This window comes from Fusarium coffeatum (genome assembly GCF_003316985.1).
Source record: "Fusarium coffeatum strain FIESC_28 chromosome Unknown BRIP53273_contig_67, whole genome shotgun sequence".
NCBI classification, from domain to species: domain Eukaryota; kingdom Fungi; phylum Ascomycota; class Sordariomycetes; order Hypocreales; family Nectriaceae; genus Fusarium; species Fusarium coffeatum.
In genome coordinates, this window is record NW_022157863.1 from 849 (window position 1) to 16,191 (window position 15,343).

The window sequence follows — 15,343 nt, forward strand, 5'->3', positions numbered from 1 at the left end:
TTCTACAACAGAAAGATATCCTCGCGATAATCATAAAGCTTCCACTTTAAAAGTCTGACTCAACTCCTGCAACCCGGTTGCATCTCCTCATATACCCCCCGACTTGAGCTCGTCTCCCAATCCGCCCATATGAACGGGCGCCCTTCTATCTTCACCTCGCAGGTAAGTTCACTTTTTTATCTGAGATACGCAATCTGTGTATCAACCCCGCCATCGTGTAACACATTTCAATCTGTGGCTCTACAACCAGTTGTGGGAGCTACAGTTGAATATCAATGGGATCATCCCTCTCCAATGACATAAAGATACTCTCAACAATCCAATTGACACAATACTAATTCGTCTTGCTGCAGGATTATCTCTCTGGTTCGTAACCCTTGGCCGCTTTTGGTTCACCGCTAGGAACCTGGCTCGACCGACACAAGACATGAAAACTAACCTATTTGCTATAGACCACCTCTGGAAGTCTCAGTCTTGCTAAAGAACTATCTCTCAACAATCGACTACATCCTTTCTAAACCCAACTTAAACCAAACCAACAACTACCAAATATCAAAATGTTCTCCCGATTGGCTTCTTTTGCCAAACCCGCGGCCAAGTCCGCGTCGGCTTCTGGCCGAACCATGCTCCAGGTCCGATACCTGTCCGAGAAGGCTGTTGCTGGCAGCAAGGGCAGGAACATGCCTTTCTCCGCCGTTCGAGCTACTGCTCCTGCTGCTTCTCTCCCCGCCACTCTCACCATTCGAGTATGTTATATAGGAGTTTCCTCCATTTGATCCAAACTGACGATTCAATAGGATGGTCCCGTTTTCCAGGGTAAGGCTTTCGGCGCCAACGCCAACGTTTCTGGTGAAGCCGTCTTCACCACCTCCCTCGTTGGATACCCCGAGTCCATGACCGACCCCTCCTACCGAGGCCAGATTCTCGTCTTCACCCAGCCCCTGATTGGAAACTACGGTGTTCCTTCTGCCGCCCGTGACGAGTTCAACCTTCTCAAGTACTTCGAGTCCCCCCACGTTCAGTGCGCCGGTATCGTTGTCTCAGATGTTGCTGTCAACTACAGCCACTGGACTGCTGTTGAGAGTCTGGGCGAGTGGTGCGCCCGAGAGGGTGTTCCCGCTATCTCTGGTGTCGACACTCGTGCCATTGTTACTCATCTCCGAGAGCAGGGCTCTTCCCTGGCTAGAATCTCCATTGGTGAAGAGTACGATGCCGATGAGGATGAGGGCTTCGTCGACCCCGGTCAAATTAACCTCGTGAAGCGTGTTACCACCAAGGCTCCCTTCGTTGTTGAGTCTCCCGGTGCCTCTCTCCACGTTGCCCTCATCGACTGTGGTGTTAAGGAGAACATCCTTCGCAGCCTGGTCAGCCGAGGTGCTTCCGTTACCGTCTTCCCTTACGACTACCCCATCCACAAGGTTTCGCAGCACTTTGACGGTGTCTTCATCTCCAACGGTCCCGGTGACCCTACCCATTGCCAGGCTACTGTCCACAACCTTGCCCGTCTTATGGAGACCTCTAGCATTCCCATCATGGGTATCTGTCTGGGTCACCAGCTCCTGGCTCTTGCTGTCGGCGCTCGCACCATCAAGCTCAAGTACGGTAACCGTGCCCACAACATCCCCGCTCTCGACTTGACCACCGGTCTCTGCCACATCACTAGCCAGAACCACGGTTACGCCATCGACGCCAGCACTCTCCCCAGCGACTTCAAGGAGTACTTCGTCAACCTTAACGACGGATCCAACGAGGGTATGCTCCACAAGACCCGACCCATCTTCTCTACCCAGTTCCACCCCGAGGCCAAGGGTGGTCCCATGGATAGCTCCTACTTGTTTGACAAGTACCTCCAGAGCGTCCAGCTCGCCAAGAGCAACCAGGTCGTTTTCAAGGACAACCGACCTACCCCTCTGATGCTCGACATCATGAGCCGAGAGCGTGTTGGTGTTGAGCCCACTCCTCTTGCTGCTACTGCTTGAATGAAGAGTTTGAGATGATTTTGGCGTCTGGTTCTGGTAGTTGGGTAACATCTGTTGTTTTCTCGGGTGCAAGGGAAATGGTTGCTTTTTTCAAATGTTATCTGTAATGTAACATCAAGCATATAAGAATTATTATGATACCACTCTTGCGGTTCTTCGTCTTGTGAATGATATGTATTGTGTCTGAAAAGCTCTGCTAAATATGAATGTGGCTTGTGACAAATTCTCTGATCTCGCTATTCGTGGTCGATTTCCAGAGGCAAGGCGCAGATGCAAAAGATCAATTAAGCAATTAATATTAGGAATGGTTGTTTTATCGATATCATAATACGTGTTTATTTCCTTGGGGTTTTGCCTTGCCCTTTTTATTCCCTTGGACGCCGTCATCGAAAGTATTAAGGCCCAGCTCACTTCTCTCAGTTCCTATGTACACATGCCAGGATTTCCTGGTTGTTTCATTTGTACTGCCTGATATTCGTTATATGCCGTCTTCAATCTCTCATACGAGTATCCCCATCATCGGATACGGAGCCACGACGGGGGCGGCGATCATCCCTCGGAGGAGGAAGGTAACGATCACTGCGTGGTCGACCACCACCTCCACCGCCGCCACGTCGACGTCTTCCTCCACGGCGCTCGCGACCCATACCTCCTCGTTCACGATGAGGAGGACGAATGCCTTCAAACACTTCCTTACCTCTATCAACGAACGATGTGCCATTCTCGAATGAGTACCGGTTGATCTCGCGCCCAAAATCCCGATCACGTTTGCTTGTGTAATATGAGCGCATGTTGTCAATGCGACGGCGGGCGAGATCTTCAGATACAGGTTGATAATAGATGGCAGGATGAGCATTAGTCCTCTTAGAAGCGCCACCTGGGTTAAGGGGCGGGGGTCGAGGGCCAGGGCCGGTCCCTGGGCGGACAGGACGAGGACCTGTGGGAATGGCAGGATCGCGCAGTGCCCTGGGGCCAACGGGAATAGAGTCAGTGGCCGTTGCGGGCCCAGTGTGTGGTCTTGCGCCTGGTTGAGGACCTGTACCAGATGTGGCTTCTTCGAGATGAGCCTCGATCACGCCATCAGGCCCATCATCATATATAACTTCCCATCTCGCGCCGGAACGTCCACGTGAGCCACCATTGGCTTGTTCGGTATCGATCCAGTCGCGAACCTTTTCAGTGGGAACAAAGTCAACCCATAGGGGCTTGCGGTTGCTCTCATTGGGCCAAACAGTGTCGTGGAGTGCTGTGCGAACGCGTGAGGCAGCAGCAGTGGTTTTGAAAATAGCAAAGCTGTGGGTGCGGATTTGGTCGAGGAAAAATTCTACGACGATACCGTCGTCGAAAGAATCGCGAGGGTGTGTCGCGAGCTCAATAAGATAGGACTTGACATCCTGGGGCCTAAGAGGACGCATAAAGTTCTTGATGTAAAGCGCAGAAGTTGCTGGGTGCAGCGCAGGCGCAACGTCCCGCTCGTAATCCATGTCCTGCTGTTTGTCGCTGTTCTCTTTGGAATGTTCCTCTGCAATGGCTTCAGGCTCTGGGGCAACAAGATCTTGCGAGGTTTCGTTCTTAAGATTTTCTGTTTGAGGTTCGTTGTCGATGTTCATCGGCGCAGACTCGTTTGCAGTTTCAGGCAGTAGATCCTCCTGGCGCGAGCCTAAATTGTCATCTTGATCGGGAATCTCTTCTGTGCGGGCGCGCTTTCGTGCAATTGAATCTTCAGTGGGAGGTGGTGTGAGAGAGCGGCGTTTCCGTTTTTGCTGCTCGGCAGCAGGTGTTGGTTCGAGAGAATGTGAGGGCGTAGAGTCGACAGTGGTGGTCACTGTTCCCGTTCTTGATTTCTCCTCCACTGTTGGGTCCCGCGATTGGGGGTCAACTTCGTTGCCAGTGCTTGGCACATCCACTACCGTAATTGCCTCCTGAGATGCCTCTTTCGATGTTCCGTTCTTGGTGACCTCCTGCTCTTTATCTTTATCTTGATCTCCACTCTCAACCCCTTTACTTGGCTCCTCGTCGGCAATTGGCGTAGCAGTCTCATCCGTCTCTTTCTTATTCTCTTCTGTCTCTGCCATATCTTCATCTGGCTTCTCGTCTACAACTTCAGGTTCGTTGGTCGCGTCTTGGGGCTCTGGTTTCGCGACAGCTGGTTCTCCAGCTGACGGCTCGTCGCCTCCAAATTCATTAGTCGCGGGCGCATCTTCGGGCACATCTTCAACTTCTTCTTGGGACCCCTTTTCTGCTGTCTCTTGGTCGGCTTCTTCTAGTCGCGCGATAAGGTCAGCCTTGAGACCGTGTTGCGGAAGATCGCGATTCTTGAGCTCGGCTTTGAGGTCAACGACCTTGAGCTTGGCCCAGTCGGTCATGATGGAAGCGATTGGACGGCCAAGGGATCTAACAGGGTTCGTAAAATATTTTCGTATCTTCTTCGTATGTAGTTAAGTGATTGAGAACGGATAATAATACAAAGAGAAGAAGATGAAGAAAATTCAAGTCGTAGAGCTTGAAACAACTTTCATCCTGTCGCAAATCTAAGTACCAGCCAGGCGTGTCGTCCAATTAGATGCTGCAGTACAGACGCATTATGTCAGCATATCTGACCCACTCATCTGCCTAGGTATGCACAAGCCACACCAGGAAACGCCACAAGTTTGGTCGTTCAGTCAAGCTTAATGATGTGAAGCGCAAAGACAAACCCATGAGGGCATAGCTTGGCGATTGAAAGTTTAACATGGTCTGTAGTTACATCTTCTAGTGCCATAAACCTTGGTAGGAATGGGCTAAGAGTATCCTGATGGTCACATGCGGTGCTCATGATATGCAGCATGCAGCTACTTGGTAGGCAGGTGGGTGTCAGAAGAAATGTCCTTCAAGACTTAGGCTACAGAAATAATGTAGCCTAAATGATAGCCTAAGCTGGCATAAGTTGATCAAATTATTTCGTCTCTTGTGCTGTCAAGGGCCATTTCTTATGACACCCTGAGGGTAGGACATGAGCAGCTGAGCAAGCCCTCAATCATCCAATAATTCAATGTTGACGGGTTGCAAAAAGTCATTAGCCGGGTATTTGTTTGCAGTTTCTGGAGAACTGTGAGTCCTTCCCGGAGATCAATGCTGCGTTTTCGATGGCCACCTGGTCATCATGAGTTCCCCTTGCCCTCATGTCTTGATTTAGATCCAACCATGAGCTAATATCCATCCATTCTCATCTAATTCCACTCTTCAGCACTTATTGGTTCTTTCCATCTTCTTTGGATTTACGAAATATGCGTTTCAATGCCAGTCGAGAAGTGAAGGATGTGCTGTTATCGTTGTCCATCTTCACTAGACTCATAGTTAGGTAGGTAGGTAGGTACCTACCTGTATGAGGTGATGATGGCCCGCCTTGACCCCTGTTTCCCCCTGGTTCATGGACATAGCCGGCATCATCACACGACCAGACCACATCCCGCATTGGATTGCGAATTGGGAGCTGGAGCTCCCCGAGCTTGTGTGGGTCCCGCGTCATCGCCATTCGGTTTCAGCGCCCTGGCTGTTTGTCCTTTTGTGCCATACAGCATTAGTGTCACTTCGTGACCTCTTTCTCCGCACTTTCAACGACGACACATAAACCTTAGGTAGGACCTCGAGTCGTACAGTACCGTACTGTAAACAATGGCACAAGCGGAAACATCTTGATCATCAAATTCGGGCAGCTGTGACTTTCTTTGGAAAGGCGACCGAATAATTGAATTAAATAGAGAGCTCCTAGTCTTTTTGGTATTTTCTTAGGGTTCCTCCCGCTCAGCTTTCAAATACATAAATACATAAAAATTGGTCTCAATCAGGTCTATGCCTGAGCCCATCGTAAACTCTTAATTCGTACACGGCACTCACTGCCAGGGATCTTAGACGTCGAGACCATCGACGACAACGCCCTTGTTCCAGTTCCACTGAAGGCGTCTGGCCACTTCCAACGAGGTAGCATCATCAATCAAAGCGCTGACAAGATACAGCGCGGCATCAATGCCAGAGCTGGCACCTCCGGATGTCACAACACGGAGACCACCAAGTCGCATGGCGGCACGACGAACAATCGACTCACGGCGAGTGTTGGAGTCCTTGAACGACATGCTTCCCTTTCTGTGTGTCATCATAAGTCAGTTGACTGTTTCAAACTCAATGCATGATAAAGTGGGGTAGAACTATAACGTACCGGGCTGCCGAAGGGCGACGTCCCTGACCAGCATCGGACTTGCGGCGGATGTAGGGGCTCTCGTCCTCGCCGAGATCGAATCGTAGGTTGTTGACAACGTAGCGAGCGTCCTCTACCACATCGGTACGCTCCTGAAGGTTCACGGTAGCAGCATCGCTACAGATGTTCTCAAAGGTAGTAAGGTAATCGGGGTGGGTGGTGGCAGACAAGCCGGAGAGGATGCCCTGCTTGCCAAGGAAGAGGGCACCGGTGCAGACGGAGAGGATTGTACGCTCGCGGGCAGGATCACGCTTCTGAAGCTCTGAGAAGTCGGTAATGAGGGGAAGGGGTTGGAGCTCCTTGGCGACAACTTCCTTGCAGTTACCACCGACGACGACGAGGATGTCAAAGTCCTCAAGGCGCTCGTGTGCCTCCTTGTAGGTGATCTGGGCGCCAACGACGATACCCTGGTCGGAGAGGACCTTGGGCTCGGGGCCAACGACGGTGACCTCAAAGGCCTTGTTGTCTATCGGAAGAGGAAAAGTGATCAGCGGGAGGGGTAAAGTCGAATAGGATTGCACTGTATTGGACTGCATCGCACCGTACCGACGCCAGATCGAGCGGTACTGTGATGCGATGTACTGTACGGGTAGATATGATTACTTACTGTCAGGGTCCTTGAAGTCGTGACAAGCAGTAGTAAAGACCTCGAGCGCGCCGGCAAAGTCCAGAAGATCGAACTTTTCGTGGATAGCGAAGAGAACGTCAACGGGCTCCTGGTCAGCAATGGCCGAGGTCTTCTGTGCACTCATCTTGGCGGTATTGTTGGAGGTTTAGAAGAAGGTTTGTATTGAAGAAGAATTGTGACGGATTGAAAAGTCAATGAGTATGAGTAAGTAGGCAAGCACAAATGTAGATGCTGGCTACTATGGAAGAAAGTTGTTGTTGTTGGTGTTGGTGGAGAGTCAAATTGGTTGGTTTGTAAGTGATCTGGATAATGATGAGAAAGGAAGGAAAAGAGAAGAAGACGAGCAAGAGGAGATGAAGGTTTTAAAGCACGGCAAGGAATGTTCCTGTGGTTGCTTTGCCCTGAAGCTTTCCCCTCATCGATTGAATTGAACGGCAACCACCTCACTCAATCCAGACTGGTGACTGGTGACTGACGCCTGGCCAAAGGTGGCTCGATATCTGGTGTGATCTGCTATTCTCACAAAGTCATGTACAGTCTCGTCTGCAGTTGCGCTAGCTGAGGAAAGTGCGGGGTTGTTAGCTCGATGAATGGGTCCTTGGCTTAAGTCTAAGGTACCCCCGGAGAAGGCTGTCTCCACCTACGACGAAAAGGTATAAGGAACAATGCTGGGTCATGACTGGGTTCAGCGGGTGGACGATCAGCTTTCTGCCGGCCCCACTACACTTGTATCAACTGAAGTGCCTAGACTGCCCCTCTATGGCACGACTTCCATCCGCTGTTTTCAGTGAAGAGCCCCTACAGCACCTGCTCCAGCGGGTACGCTCCACTCAACGCCACAAACTCGCACCACCTTTTCAATCAGCTGCAAGGTTAACCGCGCCGCGCCGCGCCGTAAAATCATGCTGTCTGCGCCCGACACCGAATAGCTTCACCTAGATTAAATCCCCGTCCGCTTCAAGAACTCAATTCAATATCCACATTCAAACAGGCCTCATCACCTCGGTCTGCTCACCTCGAGTCTCACGAGTCCCGGATGAGGCCGTTACGCCAGTCATGGCTTCATCGGCGTACGTCATATTGTTCCCTGCAGAAAACTCCATCCCAAGCAGTCGTCCAGTCCATCGACTCGGCGAGTCCCCCTCACCCCGCGACTCGTGCCTTGTGATCTTCCATTCCATCTCCTCCTTTGGCTTCTGCACACTCACCTCCCTTGAGAAACACTTGTCTGTTGCTCGCTGACACTCATCTCCACTTGTCCAGGTCGCTGAAGGACCTCTCAAAGGCGATCGTTGCCTACCTCTCGCAGCCAACCCCTTCTCTTCCCGACGACTTAGTACAGACCATCGACTCCTACCTCCGCCGACACCAGAAGCAAGATGACGCTGCAGCCGATCGTCTGCAGGAGGAGCTGTTCTCCGTCTTTGACAAGCACGTCAAGGATAGGCCTACCGCTTTTGCACCCTTCTTGATCCTCCTTCGGCAGTTTCTGCCTGTACTTCGGACTCCCGAGCGCATCTTTGCATGGTGGGATTCTTGTTCCGCACTTCTGTCCAAGTCCTCTCCTGAAAAGGGTGTCGTGGAAGAATCACTAGCCAACATCATGGAAATCATCGCCGTTGCGGAAGAGGATCATGATGTATCTGAGGCTGACCTTGCTTCCAACCCGCTTATCGATCGGTTGTTCACAGGATGGATGGAGAAATTATACCCCTCAGTATCTGAAGCTCTAACACACCTGGAACCAAACGAAAGAATAACGCGGGAAGCTCTCGTGCAGTTTGGAAAGAAGCACCCCAAGGTTAGTCATACCCAATACCATACTCGTAGCCTAGCTGACTTGAGCAAGGAACTGTTTACAGCTCTGGACCGTTACTTTGTCAAGAAACAATACCGCAAAGCTGTCTTGCGGTTCTTGGGTGACTACCTTCAGAGCCAACCCCCTCATCTCCATCAAATCTTACAAACCCCTCTATTTGCCGATATAATGAAGTGTCTGCAACAGGACAGCTCGACAACTATTGTGTCAGCTGCACTAACAGTTCTTACGATGCTTCTGCCTCAAATGCCCAGTTCGCTCGTTCCACATCTGCCTACGCTATTCAATATTTATGCCAGGTTGCTATTTTGGTCACGAGAGCAAGCTGGAATAATTGAGCCCCAACCAGAGGATGCAGATTCGACTGGCTGGGAGAAATGTGGTTACGAAGCTGAGGTCGATGACCACCCTATATATCATCTTCTCAGCTACTATACTATCCTCTATGGTCTATATCCCATCAATTTCATGGACTATATCCGCAAGCCCCAGAGATATTTACGCCACGCCAACGTGGCCAATGCTAACGACATGGAAGTACAACCAACAGAGATTCGGGACCAGTCAGAAAGGTTTCGTCGGTGTCATTTGCTACACCCCAACTTCTTCACTCTTACAATCGATTCAGAAAAGACAGATTTTGGTCGTTGGATAAAAAGCGAGGCATCAGAGGTTGTTGCTGAGTGCATGGCGTTGTGCATTCTGTCAGAATCAGATCCATCTGTAGGCCACAATTTGTCCACTCCAGAGGCTTGTCCATCGAACGAGGACCATACCAGAGAACTCCAGGATCCATCAAACCCTAAGACAACAGCTGAGGCTACTGGTGGTTATCGTTTGCCCACATCTGCAAGTATGGAGTCTATCGCGAGTAGTCGTCGGCCTTCTGCTCTAATTCGACGGGGATCTCAGTCCAGCCTCCCCTCTACTCGAGACTCCATAGATGCCAGGATACGAGAGCCGAGTGTCGATAGTCCAACCCTGGGACCTCATCTTATCCAGTCATCATCTCATACACAGCTGCAAGATATGATCCAGTCGAATAAAGCTATCAAATCCGGTCTGCATCAGTCTTTGGCCAACGACAGTGTCCCATCGCTTTCACTCAGTAACCAAGACTCCATTGCAGACCGACTCGGCCCATCGCTGTCGGGCGCACCCCCAAATATTAGCACTCCTCTCTCTTTGACCGAGACGAATACGCAAGTATCTCATCTACAGCGTCAGATTCTGTTGCTTCAGAACGATCTCAACTTCGAAAGATATCTGAAGCAGCAGCATATGGCACATATTGGTGACTTGCGAAGGCGCCACATGGAAGAGGCGGTAACTGAAGCGGAAACTCAGAATCTCTTGATCACGAATCGCAATCTGAAGCATCGATTCGAAGAAGCCAAGAAGGCCGAAATGCAGGTCCGGAGGGACTCGGAAAAGAGCCGTGCCCTGGCGAAGAAGTGGGAGGCCGATCTTTCTACCAAGCTTAAGAAGCTGCGTGACGAATCGAAGAAACTCAAGTCAGACTATGAAACTCTTCAAAAGGAGCTGGAGAATTCAACGGCAGAACGTGACAAGTTGCGCGTGCTCCTGTGTGAGGCTGAGGTTAAGGAGGTGAATTGGAAGCAGAACATGCAGTCGATCGAGCTTCACAGCGCTGAGATTGACCGGTTAAAGAGCGAAGTGGCCAGGCTTACAATAGTAGAGCGTGATTACCAGGCCAAGGAACTAGAGCAACAGCGAGCAATCGCTGCTGCTGCAGGAGCTGAGAGTAAGGTTGAGGAATTGAATCTGCAACTCGCTAGTCGCGAAGGCGAAATAGAGCGTACCCGGAAGTTGTTTCAGGGTCAAATCGCAGCACTCCAAACAAAGCTATCTGAGGCCCTAGAGGATTTTAGGACTCGACCAACTCGAGGTGGAAAGGAGGCGATCGAGTCAATGCTCGCAGCAAGCCGAGAGAAACAGGCCGAGCTACAAAGACAGTGCGATCTTCTGACTCGCAAGTACACGGCGCTACAATCATCTCTTCTGGATATGAAGACAGAGATAAAGCCCAGTCACCTCAGGATCGAGACATCAAACATGTCGGAAGCTGAGCAGGGGTCTTTTTCTGTATCAACAAGCCCAGTGATGATGAAGACGAGACCGCCCCGCGTTCTATCGAATCCTGATGCTGGAGAAGGCGCTGCCTTCAACGTGACGCCGCCTCTGGGCCACAGGCCCGAGGGTGCAATATCGCCAAAATCCGGGGGTTGGGCGCATCCTCCCGGGTCACCGGATACTTCGTCTCTGTCAATGAGTCCAGATACTCTACGTTTTGGACGCGGAGAAGCAGGACGGTTACTTGCGAGAAGTCACTCGGACCTGTTTGCTAGTGCAACGCAGAACCGACTCCGAAAGGAGTCCAAGGACAAGGGAAAGGACGAAGCGAGTGCCAAGAAGGATAAGAAGCCGTCGGCGTTGAGAGGAATTCGAGGATTTATGTATGAATGAGAAAATATGATACAGCAACTGATAGACCAAAGCCAGCTTGAATAAGGCGCATTTAGGTGGTTAATTCCGATATACATATATATTGAGGCTCAGAGCCTGATACTTCTTCACAACGTTTCTTCCACCTGGAGTCGTGTCGTACCGTGCAAAAGTTTGATAATCTCAACGCATCCCCCACAAGCGAAACTTGATATGCGGTATATGGTTTCTTGAGAATGAAAATGATCTTCTTTGCTGCAAAACCGAGGACTATGAAAAGGTAGGGTAAAATGGGCTCGAGTCTGAAACCAATCTACCCTGTATAGAGCCACTTGTTAGCATCAACCTATTATGTCGAAAATTACGGCTGCAGTCAGTTAAGTACTCAAATAGTATTGGTAAAAACATGGAAGTTGGTAGACAAGCAAGTGATCCGACAACGTCAGGTTGATTGTTTCTGGGGTCATGATTGCTAAGATCTGAGGTCGTTGTCAACAATTGGACGGCTTCCGTAGCTCAGTTGGTTAGAGCGTCGTACTAATACTTCAATCTGAATATTCAGTGATGCGAAGGTCTCAGGTTCAAGCCCTGGCGGGAGCAATCCCAACGCCTTCCAATTGTTACTTTTGGTGCCTTTTTGCAGATATCTGGTTCTGGTATCGGTGTTCTTTATGTAGCCGCCCGTTGCTGGGATGGCACGGTCGAGCATCGTTGTATGAACTATGAAGTCTGGAGAAGCTCGGAGCCTTATGTAAACAGGGCTGAAGTGGGATGTAAATGCGGGGTGCGGAATACATAGCGAGTAGCGACAAGGGAGGAAGGATCTCAAAATGATTGACAGGGAAGGACCTTATTCTCCTTTTGTGCCTAGATATTTTAACGCATAGACTTCATCTCCGAGGAATGCATTTCGGCGAGACTAGACTAGACTCACTCAAAATAAATCGCTTCATTTGGCGGAAACTGTCCCTTCTAAATAAGATCGCGATCTGTGGACAGCTGAGCTCTTCAATGCTTGCTGTGTTTCTGACTGTGTCTTGTTGTACGTCATCTGGACTCGACGTGACCATGTCTCAAGACATGTTTCTCGTCTGATGATTCAGATTTTGAGACGCCTGAGAGACACTAAAGATTGCTGTGCTGGGGTAAAAATTGTGTACCTGTTTTCGTTTTGTAGGCTCTTTGAATGGAAATTATACCGATCGAGCTTGTGCTATTGTCTTAGTAGATTGCGATACGCACGCATCCCCTATAAGAGACGGACAGGCGCGGGATTGAGTGCTTGCGGGGGAAGTACCATTGGGCGTGTAGATCATGGCGACACTGGTTGATAGCGGTGAATCCGCATATCCGTGATAAACCTCGAAAAGGTCAGTTATCAGTCTGATATAGGTACATGGACAAGCATCATGCACGATCTTCAAAGAAGGTCTGAAAGAATATCTCGGCCTGGTCTTGGGCTGACCGTGACGTTGCAATGTAATGTAGTACGGTATGACCATGGCATGCATCTGCTGCTGCAAGGCCGATCTTGGTTGCCCAGCCCCATGGATAATATAATTCGATGGAGACACTACGACCAAATCTGAGCGAATTACAGTATTATATGTATGCAATCAAACCCCGCATGCTAATGTTAATTGGGTATTAGTCGAGGCGTTGGTTGGCCTGTTGGTTTGTTGAATGAACCGCTCTCGCACAGTTGCATAAGATGGGATACGATAAGGAAAGGATAACTGCAGACAGAGGCTGTGTTGCAAGAGAGAAGTCGAGACTGGAAAGATCGGAGCGGTGTAGACTAGACCATTGCGGGGAGAGAGGAGTATCAAACGGAGCTGGAACTTTTGCAGACAAGATCGGTTTGGTCTTGTTGGTGATACCTGAAGGTCTGGTGATGAGAGACATTCGAGTCACTGTCTACGCGGCCATTGTTCATTGTAGAGTTGTGCAAGCGATAAGAGTGTTTTGCGGTGTTTATTGTTAATAACCACACTCTGATTGTGGTTGCGCTTTGGAATTGATAGCAATAATACCCATCGACTCTAGCCGTTAAGTTACTCAACTGACAGACCAAAACCAAAACCAAAAAAAGCCGTTGAATGAAATGACGTAGAGTGTTTGTGCCACGTGAAGGGTTACGGCCGCTAGCGTATGTCGTCAGCGGACGTGAGGCTCCTGGATACCCCGTCGGGTGCTTTGTTTCAGTGGGGTCGTCCAGCGGGTTCCAGTGGATTGGACCTTGTAGTTGTAGAGGCGCCTGAAGCGACCGGGGGTTTCATTGATATCATTCCCGTCAGTTTGGATCACATCGACAAAGATATTAGATTCAACTGACCGTTTGGAAGAGGCTGTCTTGCTTATTTTATTTCCCTGTATCTTTAGTGTCATTGTTTGTTAATGATTAGAGAATAACCGAGGACTGCATCTATTGTTTGCTGCCTAAACTTGAGTCATTCTCTGTAATTGCTGCTGTTGTTGACTTTCCCCTTTCATTCTCATCACCGCATTCAGCCGCTCAACCTCGGGTTTAGTTCCATAGGTGCTGTGCTGCGCTGCGCTGTTGTACTCTGGTCATGCTGTGTCCCTCAACTTCTAACTCTAGACGCAGACGCAGACGCAGACCAATTCTACTACTTCAACAACCTACCTACCTCTACTTAATCAAACTCTTTCAGAATATTTCCACTTGAGATTCTAAAATAAACAACAATAGTGACCACCTTGAACCCTGCGCCTCCAGAATCTTTGTTCGCACACACCCACGAAATTAAGCATCCTCCAGAATAAGTTTATCTACCTACACACCACCACCAAGTCAGGTCGAGCGAACCAAGCCAGTCAAGTCAAACCCGGCTACCCTCTATTTCTTTTACGCCCATCTTTTTTTTATCCTTCTTTAAAACCATCGCGTCCCGCTTCACCTCTTTTTCTCCTTCCCCTTGTTTTCCTTTTCCTTTTTTGCTTCTTTCCTCCTTTTCCGTGCGCCTCGGGTTTCCTTGCCCCCCCTTTCTCTTCGTCCTTTTTTCCAAACGGGAGGATTCAACTCCCTCCTCCCCCACTTGGCTCAAACGACGCGGCCACCACCTAAATCATGTCGTCGCTCGAAGCCAAGATCGTCGTACTCGGCGCCCAAGGCGTTGGGAAGACGTCTCTGGTTATGAGATATTGTAAAGGCGCTTTCAATCCGGCTCAAATCACCTCCACCGTTGGCGCCAGTTTTCTTACAAAGCGCGTTGTTGACTCCGACTCCGATACCCTTGTTCGTCTTCAAATATGGGATACAGGTTGGTCTTGATAAGGAATCAAACAGGTTGTTACCATTCTAACACCATCTTCCAGCTGGACAAGAACGTTTTCGATCCATCTCCCGACTATATTATCGCGGCGCGAACGCCTGCATCCTCTGCTACAGCATCACCGACGCACAATCTTTTGCCGATATGGGTGTTTGGCTCATGGAACTCCGACGAAACCTTCCCCATGATGTTGTTCTTCACGTAGTTGGTACAAAAGCCGATATCGTCGCCCGCGATCCCTCAGCCCGCCAAGTCCCGTTCGAACGCTGTATCGCCTACGTCGCTGAGAACCTCGCCCCAGGCGTTGGCAGCACGCCGCCCCCGACAGCAACCCCTTACCCTATCTCTACGCCCATGTCAGGAGCTCATGCAATGTCACCGCCTTCCATGGAGCTCCACAGTCCCAGCTCGAAGCGTAGCTCTGGTTTCTGGGCACAAGAGGTTGGATGGGATGCCTGCCACGAAATCAGTGCTGAGACGGGCGAGGGCGTTGAAGAAGTGTTCCGGGTCGTCACACGTAAACTCGTCGAGCAGAATCGTAAGATGCAGCAGGCCCTTTTAATGGCTACGGCAATTCCCGGCACACCAGGCTACGAAGCTGGCATGGATGGCGGTTACTTCGCGGGCGCTGATGCTCGAGGCAGTTTCCGTGTAGGTCGTGACCGGCGTAGCTGGTTATTTTCACCAGGTTTCTCTCCTGCCATCACGGTTGAGCAGGCGGGAACTCAGGAGCAGACAAATCCAGAGGCCCGCAAGGAGACAAAGAGGTGTTGTTGATGTCTTTCAACAACCCAATCAGATTAGACGAAGAAGACACGAGCGAAGCGAAATGAAGCGAAACGATCTAGACGTTGTATGGACATACGAAGTCATGTCAGCAACAACACAGCAGCGACAAATCTCCACGGCGACGATGGGAGA

At 50.1% G+C, this 15,343-nt stretch overlaps 5 protein-coding genes across 5 annotated transcripts; 3 read left to right on the top strand and 2 right to left on the bottom strand.

Moving 5' to 3' along the window:
* Nucleotides 1–557: 557 nt before the first annotated feature.
* Nucleotides 558–1,979, top strand: FIESC28_03111 (uncharacterized protein; the record flags this gene model as incomplete). Its single annotated transcript, XM_031157260.1, has 2 exons — nucleotides 558–746; nucleotides 798–1,979. 2 exons carry the CDS (start codon nucleotides 558–560, stop codon nucleotides 1,977–1,979), a joined length of 1,371 nt encoding a protein of 456 aa, XP_031018589.1.
* Nucleotides 1,980–2,470: 491 nt separating this feature from the next.
* FIESC28_03112 (uncharacterized protein) lies at nucleotides 2,471–4,345 on the bottom strand (the record flags this gene model as incomplete). The annotated part of the gene is made up of 1 exon (XM_031157261.1): nucleotides 2,471–4,345. The coding sequence occupies one exon, from the start codon at nucleotides 4,343–4,345 to the stop codon at nucleotides 2,471–2,473; it is 1,875 nt and encodes a 624-aa protein (XP_031018590.1).
* Nucleotides 4,346–5,866: 1,521 nt separating this feature from the next.
* On the bottom strand, nucleotides 5,867–6,965 carry FIESC28_03113 (uncharacterized protein; the record flags this gene model as incomplete). Its single annotated transcript, XM_031157262.1, has 3 exons — nucleotides 5,867–6,101; nucleotides 6,175–6,679; nucleotides 6,821–6,965. 3 exons carry the CDS (start codon nucleotides 6,963–6,965, stop codon nucleotides 5,867–5,869), a joined length of 885 nt encoding a protein of 294 aa, XP_031018591.1.
* Nucleotides 6,966–7,897: 932 nt separating this feature from the next.
* Nucleotides 7,898–11,147, top strand: FIESC28_03114 (uncharacterized protein; the record flags this gene model as incomplete). The annotated part of the gene is made up of 2 exons (XM_031157263.1): nucleotides 7,898–7,911; nucleotides 8,105–11,147. 2 exons carry the CDS (start codon nucleotides 7,898–7,900, stop codon nucleotides 11,145–11,147), a joined length of 3,057 nt encoding a protein of 1,018 aa, XP_031018592.1.
* Nucleotides 11,148–14,217: 3,070 nt separating this feature from the next.
* On the top strand, nucleotides 14,218–15,199 carry FIESC28_03115 (uncharacterized protein; the record flags this gene model as incomplete). Its single annotated transcript, XM_031157264.1, has 2 exons — nucleotides 14,218–14,410; nucleotides 14,466–15,199. 2 exons carry the CDS (start codon nucleotides 14,218–14,220, stop codon nucleotides 15,197–15,199), a joined length of 927 nt encoding a protein of 308 aa, XP_031018593.1.
* Nucleotides 15,200–15,343: the final 144 nt, after the last annotated feature.